General features: G+C 41.9%; 2 protein-coding genes across 3 annotated transcripts in view; one reads left to right on the top strand and one right to left on the bottom strand.

Moving 5' to 3' along the window:
* Positions 1 to 15,798, bottom strand: part of LOC143221692 (uncharacterized) — a 148,525-nt gene that overhangs the window by 130,089 nt on the left and 2,638 nt on the right. The gene's annotated exons all lie outside the window — the stretch shown is intronic.
* LOC143216336 (uncharacterized) lies at positions 1,679 to 7,449 on the top strand. Its single transcript, XM_076439291.1, has 4 exons — positions 1,679 to 2,112; positions 4,554 to 4,768; positions 5,502 to 5,777; positions 6,858 to 7,449. The coding sequence occupies exons 1-4, from the start codon at positions 1,679 to 1,681 to the stop codon at positions 7,340 to 7,342; spliced, it is 1,410 nt and encodes a 469-aa protein (XP_076295406.1). The 3' UTR covers positions 7,343 to 7,449.

Raw genomic sequence — 15,798 nt, 5'->3', positions numbered from 1 at the left:
GTATTTCCCTCTGATGGGAATTGTGTAAAAATCAAGGACGGTTGTGTCGGCGCTACAAACCGTTTTTCGCGTTTTAGTTTATTGTCCTGTGGCGCACGTGCTGGACCGACAGTATTGAATTCTCGATACGGTTTCACTGCGTCCCATTAGAGTGATTTCTACGTAACGGAGAGCTAGCTTCCTTTCGCATCGGTTGCGAGTCGTGTTTCAATTTTATTCGAAATTACCAATTAAACCTTTCGGTGCTGCATATACCAGTTTGATGAGAATTCACTTGTGCAGCCCTCATGCGGATCGAGCTGTTAATAACTCCGATATACGATCTCAAATTTAGCAAATGAGGGATTTATTCAATTAATTTATTTACTTACATATTACAGTACAAGTCCGACATGAAATGTCCGATTTTTAACAGTAACGTTAAACAAGCTGAATCTTCTTCTAAATTAATTTCTGGATCGAAGTAAACATCATTGATTGTATTGAAGTAGAAATTAAATTTTTTGGTAGTTCACGTTCTTCATTTAATTATTCGAATCATTTTGACCGAACATCACGTTATCTTTAATAATTTATTTTTCCACTCGCATAAAAAGACTCGACAATTGCATTGATTGACATTGAAATAAACATTATCCAAAAGTAAAATTGGATAAGACCTTGAAGATAAGCTTTCGACCATAAAATGAAGTATAACGAATCTGCAAATTGTAATAGTATTTCTTGATCGAAACGTTTCGTTTCGATCAAACATTTACATTCTAAAATGGGACATTTCACATGCAACAACCTAATATTGCCGACAATTCTCCGTGTCCGAGTGGAAAATTCCCGTTCGACCGAGCAGGTGCCGTCAACGTCGGGTTGTTCCGAAACGAAATTATGGTCATCGTTGGCCCAGAACGTCGGAGCCGTGTCGGCAGACCGGAGAAAGGAAGCACACCGCCAACAGGTCTCTGCTGCTCGCTCTAGCTGCGTTCCCACAACCCTTCTTATCGAAGACAATAAAAAAATGAGCTCTCCGGACGAAGCATTCGGGATTCGAGGAATTCACGAATTGTGTTCCCTGGATATTCGAGAGTGGTCGATGCACGGTCCCCGCGGGAGAAAGACGTGACGTGGCGCGGCGCGTAACAACCGTCCCAACTTCTCGCTCATCGCGTATTCCAGTCAGCAGTTTCGGAAGAGCGAGTAACGTCCAATCCGGAGCCGAAACTGGGTCAACATTTGCTCGGCAATCTGAGAAAAGAACGAAATACGTCCACAAGAACCGACTCGATCCGACCCGATTCGACCGCCCTTGCGATGTCGAACGAGACTCGGTCAGATGGACTCCGAGGCTGTCGATCTAGACCCCGGGACTTCGATATTTTCGATCCGTTTCGGGAATCGAGATCATCTCCCGTCTCTTACAAATCACCCTGTCTGCGATGCGCTTGCCAACCACTTCTCGTTATTGTTTTCTTCAACGTGACGACACGAGGCTCTGGACCGGTGCGCCCTGCGAGAAATGCGACACGTGTCGCTCGAAATTGTGTAACTTCTTGTTTGGATATGAAACTTGCAAGTTCTGAAGCTTATTGCCTTCAAATGTCTGCAATATTCCAGAAGAAAAAGAAAATTTATATCTATATTTTCATTGCATGCTGAACAGAATGTTTTTCGTCCGCGACAAACAATGTCGAATCGACGCAAAGAACTTTCAATGGCGTACCGTGCAATATTCTTCGCAATGTTTCACCTGTGGGTGGTGCAATGGTGTTGCTCGACGGAGGACGAGGAATCTCAGGTGGCCGGTAGCACGACGAAGTTAGCAAAAGAGGAGACGGACTGGCTGGAGGAGGATCTGGACGTGACGGTGCCCATGACGGAACAGGTTATGGATCCCAACGTAAAAATAACGATCGTGCCGGACGTGGACGACACAGGGGACGACTGGGACGCGAACTGGGACGCGAACAGGGTTATCCGGGACATTGCGTACTACATCCGGGCGCACAAATTCCAGGACTTCGATCGGCGTTATTACAGGAAGCTCGAGGACTCGCCGAGTAGACTTTACGAGGAGTTCCCGAGGCGGCCTTTAAGATCGTTGCATTGGGAAGTGCGCAGGTATTGCTTTCCGTCCGAGATCGATCCCCGATCCCTCGATTCCTGAACGCTTTGTCGACCGGGCGCTCGATTATTCCATAACCGAGCCGGAACCTATGCAGTATGCACTCTGCGCTATGCACCCTGCAACGTGCACCGTCGCTCGTTGTGCTTCAGAATTCGCCGGGTTTCGTCAACGTCCCGACAATAACGGCGGCCTTTATTACCATGAAAAAGCGGGACTTGTTACCCATTCAACGGCTCCCGGTTCCTCTTTAATTAGTTCCTTTTGTGCGGAACCTTGTTTATTTTAACTTCTACCCCGGACCCAGCCGAGTCAACGACGAACAACGACTAATTCCAAGTGGATATCGTTGTACGGTCGTGCCATTTGTTTAAAAGACGGCCGGAGTACCGATTATCGAAGTATAATAGGTAGATCATCTAATGTGAAGAATTTCGTTGTTAATCGATCAAACTTCTTTCTGCCAGAGTTGTTACTATTTCGAAACACCTTCAACAGCTTTTAATTATTTCTGTATCTTTCTTGACGAAGACGTAATGTTAGTGAAATATGTCGACCAGTTTGTGCAAAACAGAGGTGTGCAAAATTAGATTAGGAATAGAAAGAATATTTTATTTGGCGGAAATAGACTGCGGATCTTCATGTAAAATAAAAATTGTCTCCGAGAGACAAATAAAATTTTGTTTCTTATTTTAATTATCTAATACACCGATGTCTTCAAATATTTCTAATTTTAAAATTGTTCGTATCCATTTTCACCACGAATGCATAAAATCCGCAGTCTAGTAATGAATAAACAATTAACCGAGTAGGTATTTGCACTAATGAGAATTGATCCTCGTTGTTCGAGAAACGACACGATTCGTGTAATTTTGTTGTCGTGTTTCATTATGTTTTCAAGCGTGTCCGCGCGCTTTCGGACGTGATAAGGTTACGTTTCATAATTCAACAGTGTAAATTGAGCCCCTGCCCGATTTGATCGATCATCAATATATTCCGAAAGACATGAATTATTACGACCGACTACGGGTAAAATAAGAACAGCCTTCTGTGTGTCTAACATTTTTCACTTAAAATTGGATTGAAACCTCGATCGGGCACGGGACGGTTATATCTTCTTCTAGAGGCAGTCGGGCTGTATTCCCTGTGACGGATGTTCGGCCCAATAGCGCGCGACTCTAAAATTTGAAAATCGAGATCGCGAAGCATGCATCGAGAGGTTTTAAAAGATTAATTTTCTGATCCCTTCCCGTGAAGAGTTTTCAATTTTTCAAGAACTCAAATCGAATACATTGTAATTTTAAAATAACTGCGATCTCATTAAAGAAATATAAAAATTTCAGTCAACTATTTCAAGAATTACAAGAATTAAGAAGTAGGAACCATGAAATTGATTTTTCTGTAGCTTTCTGTGGACATCTTTTAACTTTTGAAAGCGCACATTGGAGCTAAAAGAACGCTCTTCACGATAGATTGATTGCCCTTTTAAACTAACTAGGATTTCTCACTGAAAATCTAAAAATTTCGAGAAACAGGAATTAAAAGGAAGAAGTTCCTTGAAATTAATTTTTGTGCAGTTTCTCGTAAAGATTATTTAGTGATCGGACATAAAAGCGGGAAGAAAGCACTGTGCGATAGAGCGATGGTAATTTGAGAATAAACACGATCTCATGCCGGAAATTTGAAAATCTCGGTCGATTGGCCGCGAAAAGTAAGGTTCGAACAGTTTCACCAAATTAACTTCTCGACGAGGTCTTATAAACTTGCCGAGTCGTGCCTCCAAGTTTTCGGGATCGAAAATTGAAGTTGGAAGAGTGCACTTCATGCTAGATTCATTGCGATTTAAAAATATCTATGGCACAACGCTTAAAATCTAAAAATCGCAATCAATTGCCCCGAGTAAATAGAACACAAACGGGGAACGGTAGCTAAATTTAATTTTTCGATGGCTTCCAGAGGAGTCGTTTTAATTTTCGGGAGCGCAAACTAAAGCTAATATTTACAGCAATTTGAGAATAAAAATAATCTCATACCACGGACCTAAAAATTGCGATCGATTGCATCGAGAACCGACAATAAACATTAAAGAGATTGAAACAAGTTGACTTTTTATTTCAGCTGAAACCGAACACTATAGTTAATTACGATCTCGTGTGGAAAATTAAAAAATAGCGATTGCCTCGCGGAAAAATACTACATAAATTCTGAGAGGATTTTTCCTTTCGCAGAGCGCAAATTGTAACTAAAAAAACGCTCGTTATGATAAGTGGATTGCAATTAAAACCTAAAAACGATCTCGATTTTTCAATATCTTCTCGAGAAGATTTTTCTTTGATCAGCGAGCTTAAACTGAAGTCGAGAGAGTGCTCTTTTCGGACGGATCGTAATTGAAAAATAATGACACCCTCGCGTCGCAAACCTAAATGATCGATTACAGATACTGCGAGGCGAGTTTCGTCGAGTGTCTGAAGTATCTCGAAAGGAACGTTAAGCTCGCAGGCCTGAGGCGAGAGGATGACACCGTCACGATCTTGAAAGAGCAGAATTGGAACCTCGTGCACAATAGTAAGCAGGTCCTGGCCGCTCAAAAGGACTGTCAAGCCGCTCAGAAGCGTGACAGACTAACCGCGGTTCCCTTTCAAGGTCCAATAGGCAAGTGCCCGTATCCCCCTCCGAGATTCTTTAATCAAGGACCACCGAGTTAACGATCAATATCCTAACAACGCCCGCTTTCACAGCTTTCCGATCTCTCCCCTCTGGTCTCCACCTTCGAGACATTCTTACACATTCTTTGCATGTTCTTTGGACACTCTTTCATTCGTTGAAAGATCCAATTTGCGAACCTGAAGAACAGACGAAGAAGCATTAGACGTTAGACATCTTACATTAGACATTCGAAGAATGCAATTAGACAGGCTCCAAATACAAAAATCTCATGTGACCTTGAAGAAGAGAAGAAGAATATTACACCTTCCCTTCGTTCTTCTCTTCGTTGTCATACAAAGCTAAGCAGAGTATCCCTTCAGAATGCAATTAGACAGGCTCCAAATACAAAAATCTCGCGTGACCTTGAAGAAGAGAAGAAGAATTACACCTTCCCTTCATTCTTCTCTTCGTTGTCATACAAAGCTAAGCAGAGTATCCCTTCAGAATGCAATTAGACAGGCTCTGAATGTAAAAATTTCTTGTAGCCTTGAGAAAGAGAAGAAGAAGCATTAAACCTTCTTCGTTCTTCCCTTCGTTGTCATACAAAGCTAGGTGCAGTAACCAATCTCTTCAGAATGCAATTAGACGAGTGTAGCTCTATAAAAATTTCGCGTGAACTTGAAAAAAGAAGAAGAAATAAGTGAAGGGTTTAAGAAATTGGTTCCGATGGCTGTTTCAGAGCGTTTCCAGTGGCGGACGACAGCGAGCTACTACATGTGCTGGTACACGATGTTAGGCGTGCCGGAGCTGAGCATTTTCGGCGAGGCCTGCGACAATCATGCGAACTGTGAGGTCGACGGCGGGAACGGTGATCCGCGGGCCGACGACACCAAACCGTATGCCTGCGCGCTTTATAGTTTCTGTCCCGATCACTGCTGTCCCATGAGACAGATCAGATACATGTCCGACTGCTATCAGTCGCCGCGAAACCCCTGCCACGATGGGAACACAGCATGTGCGTAGAAATCAACTATACCGCTTCTCCGTCTCTCTCCATCTCCCGTCCTAAGAGGATTGCTTCCGTTTTCCGAGCCAAACACCTCGGCTAATTTCGTTCCGGAATATTGCGTTTCATCGGCCATGAAACACGCTGTTATCGCGGCGTCTGCTATTCCTCGCCGCGATATTTATCAATTATGCGCTCCGCTTAACGACCCGCCGCGCCCCTTAACGTCTACCAGCTCCTCTCCGCGGTTGCAAATTTCTTTGCTTGTTCCGACGTTTCTCACGATTCCGTCGACGCCTACCGAACAATCTAATAGACTATATTGCGTTCGCAGTGAGAAGATTCAATGCTGGATTTTAGGGAAATTGTTACTCTGAATCGGCGCTAGATTTTCGCTAACATCGTTATTCGGAATCAATGCTAGAGGATTCTGGGTGACATTGTTATTCTGAATCAATGCCAGGACATTTTAACACATCTTCTACCACGTTCAAAAAGTCTAGTTTCTTTGACAAATTAAATTCTTGTCGAACTTCATCGTAGACGTCGAATGAATATATTAACGACTAGACTGCGGATTTTTATGAATCTATGAAGAACTTGGCTGGGTGAAATATAAAACAGTAAAAGGGTTAGAAAAATTCGAGAATACTGTAATGTCCTTTTTAACCTTTATGTGTGGTCAACCAAAATGTATAGATTATTTAAAACCTTTCTGTATTTAACATGTTTTTCATAAATTAATATATTAGCAAGTAAAGAATGGACGTTCAGAGAAATTTTGTAATATTTCTTAGAGGAAAATTAACAAATTATTGAAAGAAATACAGTAAATGGGTACCCGTTTGAATACACAAGGGTTAATATAATAAAGTCAAGGGATGAAATCAATTTTTATTTTTTGCTTTCCACAATCGATGCAGAACATTTTTCTTTTGCATAAATATATCGGCAGTCAACTACCGGCAGATGAAATAGTAATTTTCCAGATATTTCAAGTGGACAGAGTTTGCAGAACACGGTGCACATCAATAAATAAATATTCATAAAATAGAGAATGGCTATTCATAAAATTTTTCTTGTTCACAGCCAGCAAAGAGTGCACCCTGAACCGCCAAGACAACCAGGACCTGTTCAGTCTGGTGGCGAACCAGATAAACATCAGCTGCGACTGTCGAGAGAAAGGATACGAGTGGTCGTCCAAATATGGGATCTGCGTGGATGTGAATGAATGCACTCGTGGCACCCATGATTGTTCCTTGGCGAATGGAGAGACGTGTATCAACATGCCCGGCAGCTACAAGTGCGTCTGCAAGTTCGGCTACACGTACGAACCAGGACAGAGCGAGTGCACCGTCAGCTCCGAGCTGAGAGACGCTCTAACTATACCTGAAGCCGTGGAAAACGACACGGACACCAAGAGCATCATCGAGACGATCATCGACGAGGTTACGAGGTCGTCCAGTAATTGCCTCGAGATCGATTCCCCCTTGCTTTGTCTAATTATGTTGTCCAGCTCGTACAGAATGATCAACTGTTTTATTTCGTGTTGGTTTAGATTTGTTTTATTGTAATGAGATCGATTATACCCGTGCTTTTAATCATACGGTTTTTTTCGCTCGTGTGACACAGTAAACAGGTGTGTTTTATCGTTAGTGGTATACGGAAGTGGAAAGCGCCGATTCATGCTGAGACCGTGGCCTTTACTTACGTCCGATAGAAATATTAATAGAGTTGAGATCGTTAGGTAGTACTGTCTTTTAAATAAAATGAATCGTCTAATTTTTTTCTGTTTCCACATCGTAGATTGTATGATTTCCTCCTGTTTGTAAGATTTTGTAAGATGTTTGATTTCTTTCTGTTTCTGAGCACTGTGTATTGTATCATTTCTTTCTGTTTCTAGGCGTTATAAAATGCCTGATTTCTTTCCTCGGATTAACATAGAGTTAATTATTAGTAGACTGCGGATCTTCATGCAAAATTAAAAATGTTCGCATTGATTGAAGGACACTGGAGCTAAATAAAAATTGTATTCTTCTTTTAATTATTATGTTAAGCTGAAGCTAATACCCAATTGATGCCCTTAAATATTTGTAACATGTCCACTGCTGTACGTGCCCATTGTAGTCATGAATGCATAAACTCCGCAGTCTAATTATTAGGAACTTTGTTGTAGAGATAGTTAACACGATAGAATGTGGTACAGTGAGATGCTTCAATCATAGTCAGTTTGTAAAGACAATAAATAGTGTATTTATTTAAAATATGAGAGATCATAAATGAAATACTGTTAATCTAAAGAGCAAAGATGGATCAAGTATGGTCGTGAACTATTTCTAATTGAATGAAAATTAAGACCATCGAAATTAGTCTTTCAAGCGAACATAAACGTCACGTTCGTTTCGGCAATCTGGAAAACTGCCACGTGAAAATTTGTGCATGTAACAATTCAAATTTTAATCTCGCGCGTAACAGTGCGATTCCGTGTGTTCCGTACGCTATCGCGAATGGCCCATCTCGACGGTTATTTGCGCCGGTATAGGAGGAACCACGATCTCCTATGGCTTTCGGTATTTAGCGTAATAGGCACGGATAGAAACGGTTAACGTTTAGCGCCCCTTCGTTTCTAGACATTCCGCGAACCTCATTCTTGAATGGCGACTTAAAAGTGCCTCTAAAAATGGCGAGAACGGAACACCTGAATATTATGATTTCGGAGGGTCCACTTCGAAAATTACATTTGTTCCTAATGTTTCAATCAATAAAATCAAATCTTGAATTCTCTTGACAATTTCATTCATTTCTTACTGACGAATATACTCGTCACAGCACAACCAATTCGTATCCTTCCTTGATGACGAATATACTCGTCGAAATCACAAACACCTGCTATTTCTTCATGAAGAGTATTCTTATTGCGGGGGGGGGGATTGATGTTTACACAGCAAAGATGTTAATTAACATCAACAGTTCTACGAAGACTTAACGATAACGTTGCTCGCAGGATAGCTTAGTTACCAATGGTTAAGCGATGGCATACACAACGAACCTGACGCGAATGCCAAACGGCAAACGAGTTTAAAAAGGAAAATCGATTTGGCGAAGGGTGGTTTCCCTCGAGAGGAAGAAAGAGGGTGTCCCGGCGATTCCGAGTCCAGCGATATTAGGAAAGCGTTCAAATTCTAAGAGCGAACCACTCTCGAATGGCATCTGCACCACCTTTCCGGGCCACTAATGGCTCGGAAAGGGTCGATCTTTCAACGGCGACTCTTATATCGCGTTTCGCCCATTCAGAATCGGGTCCACGCTTGGTAAAGGATCGCAAGCCGTGTCGCGTGCTAAAGTGATTTAACCGTGGACTTTGCTAAACAGAGAACGCGAGAGGCAGAGAGAAAGGGGAACACTTTAAGGAATTAGGCAGGTGATGCGTAGGCGGGTCTAAAGACGGTCGTTACTTTTGTACGTCGCCATTAGCCCTCTCTGTCAAAGGGAGACAAGCCGGGGGTCGACGTGAAAGCGAGCCGTTCATTTTTCGCGTAAACCGTTTCGAACCGATTCGAGCAATTTTCTCTCTCGTGTCTTTCAGCAATTCGGGACCGCTTGATCTCTACTACGACTCCGACTCCGACTAAAAGCGGTGTTGATTTTTTGGGATACGTCTCGGCGAAGATCTCTTCTTAAGAGATTTAATCCGAGTGTGTCCTTTCGACTTGCTTCCTCCGTGTTCCAGTCTCTAAGTTACAACGCTGCTCGTTCCGGGCTCGGACCTTTTTCGAGTTGGACAAATTCTCTTTAGAAATGCTGACTATTCTGTCGAGAAGCGACCTATTTACGAGTAGACACGATCTAGACGAGCCACCGTGAGCTATTCTTCTGATCTAGCTTGTCCAAGTTGCTTCTACTCAACGCGGAAATTCATTCTCCGAGGTTTCGAGATAAAATTATAATTTTATTGAAACGAGCTTGGTCTTGTACGTCAAAAGAAAATAAAGACATTGCAAGATGGTAGAACATTCTTAAATAGACAACACTTACATCTCATTAATTTCAATGGAATGAATAAATTGCGGATTTTATGGATGGCAAGGAATGAGTGACTGCAATTTAGAGTAACAGGCAAATCAAAAAAATTTGAGACTATAATTGCACTTTTTTTAACCTACTAAAATTATTGTAGAAGGAAAGAAATTTCAAAGTGCTTTCTCTTTCTTGGAACAGGTACGGAAATTTGTTATTTTGCATACAGATTCGCTACCTAATAAAGAAGTATAATTATTTCAATAAAAAAGAACAGCTGTCGCTTGAGGTTCCGATAATGGAGAGTTTACTGTATACGTTTACTTGTAGCTCTCCCGGTTCCGTGATTGCGACCGATTAGAGAATCTTGGCCCTGTACGAGCCGGAAAAAGCAGTATTTCAGACGAAACGATTAGACGTTTCCTGTTTTCTTTTACGAGCCGAGTCGGCGCGGCGTCCTCGCGTCATGGCACGCGATCGCTCGCTGGAAGCAACGATCTCACTTTCGATTCGACCCGCAGCGAGTTGCATAATCGGGACCAACGACGTGACGCGACTTACGCGAATTGCGTTGGCGCTTGGTCGATCGCGATCATGGATCCTCACGCAAGCTTTCCGTCTCTATAAATTATTTCACAGAAATCAGAACGGCATGGAAAGTGTTCGTCTGACCAACCAGGAACTTTCGACTCTAGTAAACTGATTTGTTATTGCTTTTCGCGGAACGTGACATTCCTGCATGCAGAATCAGCGCGCAAGGCAGCTTGTGTGCCAATATGTTTACGACCGTGAGAGAGCCTTTCGTTTCTTGTACAGTATTCTTTAATGATGAACGATTAGGTTTTTACGCCAGTAAATCATTTTGGTATGCGAAGCGAGTCAGTAGAAACTACTGCCTGAACTAATTCGTTGTTTCTTGATTTTATCGGAAAATGTGTGAAGTGAAACTTGCTATACATATTGTAGAAGCCACTTTGATTTTTTGATAGGTCACATTTTATGAAATATCAAGGTGAATTTGCATTCTTTAACAATCACCCTATACATTTTGTTGTACTCCGTTATAGTCGCTGAAGGGATGAGTTGAAAGAACTATAATGTGACAATCTTCTGTCTTTCAGATTGAAGATCAAGGTCGTTTCAAGTTCATGTTATGTTGTATTATTTATGTCCGAACATATTTTTTGAAATTCCGAAAAAATGACCTCGGAATTTGTAGAGCATTCAGATTCTTGTCTTGGATGGAAAATCTTCCTGCAAATCAGAATTTTGACAAGTTCCAGATCCATTCGAAATCTTTTTCGAATTTGAGTTGGCAGATCGGATTTCGCGGATGCGTTTGCAAGCGCGGGGATAAGTAACTGCGAGCGCAATGAGAAATAGTGTCCGCGCACGCATTATTCAGCTTATTTATCGTTTTTGTCGAGCCGGCATCGTTGACCGGGCGAAATGAGATGCCCTCGTTTAGAGCGCAATTACGGGCTGCAACGAATTGCAGCTGAAAATGTAGCCGCGAGCGCGAGTGTCCCGTAAATCAGATATTTTGCTTTTGCACCGAGTCAATGATACGTCGTTTCGTTCGGTTGCGATATTTTCTCCGTTATATCGTTTTCATGGTAATGTCGCGTCGCCCGTCGCATCGGCGCGCTTATTAATTTACGGTAATTAACTCGCGCAGTCCGGTGCATTGTACGGCTGGCGAGTTGTTCGCGATCCTCCGTGGAAATTCTGAAAAATTCAATGATTCGCCGATTTCTCCTTACTGTCGCGGAAAATGCAATCGCTCAGAGAGCTGCTGGTCCATTTCGCATAAAAACATCGCAACCAAACAATATATTCGAAAAAAACAAATACACGTGACATTATAATATGAAGAGAAAAAAGAAAGTGTGATTCTTTATAAAAAGATATAAAAATTTTATAAATATACTGATCTTTCATACCATACAATTCTATAAAATTATGTAATATACTTTCTGCTCCAATAAATAGCGACTACACGAAAAAGAGTCACATCGATCAATTCTTCTGAATTCAGTTTCGACTTGAAGATCACAAAATTGCAGCTTCATCCAGCTTACATCCGCTGGAACTCTGTGCAATCTGCAATGGCGCAGAATCGAATGAATTTCATTTAGCAGAAATTCATTTCATTTGGCAAAAATCGATTGGTATCTCGATCGAGATTCCAAGCTTGTAAGCAACGTTCGGGCTACTTTAAAATTGGAATTTGTTGGACAGGCGATATTCTTGGGTCGAATCGCGTGAAATCGTGGATGTTAATTAGTCCCGAATCGGCGAATGATTTTCTATTTGGCCGGGTTAAATAACGGCGTCGTTTCCCCGGAGAAGGTTTTCTAATCTCGTTCGGTCCTTGTCCGAACACGCCAGCGTTCTATTAAGTAGCGATCGATATCGACTCCGGCGGCCCCATCAGAATTGCAAATCCTAAAACCGCTTACGGTAATTGCGACAGCGATCCTGGAGTCCTCCGCTCTGTAACGAATATCGTCCTATTCATAATCGGCGACGCGTGCACTTCGGAATTATTTAACAGCGGCAAGGGTCGGTGATTTTAGAGCAGAGCTGCCGGGAATCTGTTTAGCAAATAGAGTGACTCATATGTTTCCTTGTAGAAAGTCGTTGTGTCTATTTCTAAGCGTGAGTTATTACATTCAGCGTTACGTTCAACACTTTGTTCGCCGTGCACCTGTTTGAGGATTTCTTAATGGCTGTGCTGTGTCAAAAGAATCTTAATCATTTTTCTCTCGGTAGCAATCGCAAGATAAAATCTCATTTCTACTTTTACATCTTCGATATGTCTAGCAAAATTGTTGTTCACATTCAAACACAAAAAATCTCTATGGATGATCAGTAGACTGTGGATCTTATACGTTTATGACAAGATTCGCTTCTATTGTTAGTAATCGATGCAGACAATTTTTATTTTGCACTAAGACCTGCAATGGTCAGTGTATGTAGAGAAAGTTGTTGATGTTAGTACAGAGGAATACAAATGTCAAGAGAGCCCAGACTTTCTCTCAATTTCAAGTTGACTCCATGGATGAAGTAGTATGAAGTTTTAAGGAGATGGAGTTGAGACCTGTTACGTCAGGAGATGACATTTCTATGATTGCAGTGGCAATAGAGAAACAGGTGTGCCGATAGTTGCGAAACAAATGAAACAATATGAAAATAATATAATAAGACGTAAGAATATTGCGACTTAATGTTATGCAGTGAGATAGAATCTAATCTAAAAGAAATGAATAAAAATAAAGCCTTGAACTAAGAAAATGGGTACAGTACGATCTACGAAAAACGACTGTCCCCTCCGCTACGAGGTATTTCGTAGATTTTATTTGATCACGAGTCACACTCAACAGTAATTGTCCATCTTCCAGAATGGAATGTTTAACTTTCGGAAATTCCAAACTATCACACTAAAAAGAAACAGAAAAAGAAACTAGTATGCAAACAGGTGTGCTGAAGTTTGCAAAACAAACGTGGATTGACCGACAGGAAAAAAGAAGAAGGAAACGAAACGTACGATTGGAGTACAGTGGTGATAGGAGGTAAACATTGGCGTCGACATGGATCGAGCTTATCGACGTCGGTTGATAAGCACCGTCCGTCAGGGCGTCGCGACGTCTTTCGGTCCGGCGGCCGCGTGGCTCCTTCCAAATTGGAGCGATTCTGGAAATTCTGCATTCGCAAACAACGTAGAACAACCGCGTTGCAGTTGCAACGAGAATAAAGCCACGGCGAACAAGTACATTCTGCTACGCGGCGAAACACGCGCGTCCCGAAAAATGCACATATTCATAGATGGAAATAAAGCCGGCGTTCGCATATAGACGGGAACGTTACAGAGGAATCGCGTCGACTAGCCGGATGCGTAAAAAATTCGCGCGATCCTTCGTTCCGCGGCGTTCCAGTTCGAATTATTCCGTTCGACGCGAGCTATGGTGGTCTGCGTCATTTCATCGCGTTAGCTGCTTGAACGAGATACGATTAGCTTCAGAAGTGTATAACTATTTCTGAAAAAATATTATTCGATTTGAACGCTAATTCGCCCGGCTCGACGAGCTGCGCCGGCCCCGTTGTATAAATGCAAATTAATGATTGTTTCATTTCCCCGGAATTATTTAGCAAAGCACGCCGTTCAACGAATTCTGCGACCCGCTGTTTAATATTTATAACGTTCGGCGAACCGCCGTGCCTATTGTTGACGCGAAACCGCCTATCAGCGGCTGTTTTTATCGGGGATCGAAATAAACAGTTATCTTTCGTTTCTAAAAAAAGCTTCGGCACGAACTTGATCGTTTTATTCGTGAATATATTTGGTCGTGTTGCACTCTTTTGGAAAGAAATATCGATCTTTGGGAATTTCTTCAAAAAGCATATGTATAATAAAGATGAATAATTTACTTTAGAACGTTTGTTGAAAAACATAAACAAGCTTTATTATACTGTGAATTATCCATGTCAATATTATAAATTAATAACGTGTCTATTATAATATCTATAATAATAATCTATTATATAGAAATATTATAAATTAATATTCGTTGCAACGACCATTTCCGTTATATAAAAATTGTGATTTTTACACTTCATAAATAATCACACTAAAGCTTTTACTTACAAGGCCGTTTCTGTACCTATTTGCAATGAAATTTATAATGTGAGAACTTTCCAAAGAAAATGCAATTCAATTCTTTTTAAAAAAATAGTTTTACGATTTAAGTAGAACCTATTAAAAAGATCTGTAGCTTTTCTTCAAGTGATTTTGCAACGGAGATGGGTCAGTCAAAAGCATCGTACTCGCCACTGACCTGACACCACGTTCCCCAGCCACAGACACCGGAAGATACCTTTACGGTAAAGGGCGAAGACAGTTTAGGGTTCGTTTCGGCTACAGAATCGGTCGGGCTGGGAGTTCGATGAGCTTCCACTTGCTCGGCTGCCATTTCTAGTGCTCCCCAGTTCCTTGCTGGGTTGTATAGTGCTCCGTAACGCGCGACGATGGCCAACGAGAACCACTTTTGGGCCAACGTTTCCTCAGTGGTTAGAGAAATCGACGAAGAAGGAGAGAGATCGCAGATGATGCCCGGTTTTCGAATTTCCGGCTCCCTTATCGGAAGTATCCAGCGGGAGAAGTTCATTTTCAAGAAAAAAATTTCGCTGCTCTAACCCTCTTCAGCAACACTAGCACACGTGTATACACATATTTAGCTTCCCGTACTTACACTCAGATAATTCTTAAACAAACAAATTCAAATTAATTTAATTTTTTCTGGACAAAAACGGGTAGATCTGCGAATCCGAAACGATAATGCAGTTGGTAAAACGCTCTGGAGACGTTTGCAAGCGTATAAGCGTGTAACGCTCGACGTTGAAGCATCTAATTTTGCCGTGGTTAGCACGGTTCCACGCAGACTCCGTGTTGCTGGGAATCTTGGCGAGCGTGCCGGTGCTCTCATTTACATGAAGATGTTCCGAACGTCTTCGGAACGTCTCTGCACGATTAAGGACGGTCCGCTCCTGGTCCTCGACGCACCGAGTTTAACAGGGGTCACGCAAGTGTGGGGGACGTCTCGAGCCACAAGATCTAATTAACCCTTTAAGCGCTCTATCTCATTGCGACATACCTGCTTAATTATTTCAAACCAGGGCGCGGGAGGGTTAACTGTTATGACTTATACATTTTTTTTATTTTGTGGTGGCCACTACTAATTTCTCCTTAAACTTTTCACGGGTTGAATCCCATCGCTACGTTTCAATTATTTAATAAAATTCTAGAACCCGACGGTAAGTGGGGTCTTGCGTTAGGCGACTTCCTCCTGAAAGAGTTCTTAATCAAGATTAACGATTTCTCGAGGAAACGACTCTCGCATTAGGGAACTCCTAAGGATACTTTGGTCGGTGTACGTGTATTCGAGGATCGGATCGGATGCGAAACGAGTCCGAGAACGTAGCCATGGAAATGGTCTCCTGTCGTGGAAAAGCA

Source organism: Lasioglossum baleicum, chromosome 2 (assembly GCF_051020765.1).
Source record: "Lasioglossum baleicum chromosome 2, iyLasBale1, whole genome shotgun sequence".
Classification (NCBI taxonomy): domain Eukaryota; kingdom Metazoa; phylum Arthropoda; class Insecta; order Hymenoptera; family Halictidae; genus Lasioglossum; species Lasioglossum baleicum.
The sequence above is the reverse complement of the archived record's forward strand: the minus strand, read 5'-3'. Positions and strand labels throughout refer to the sequence as shown.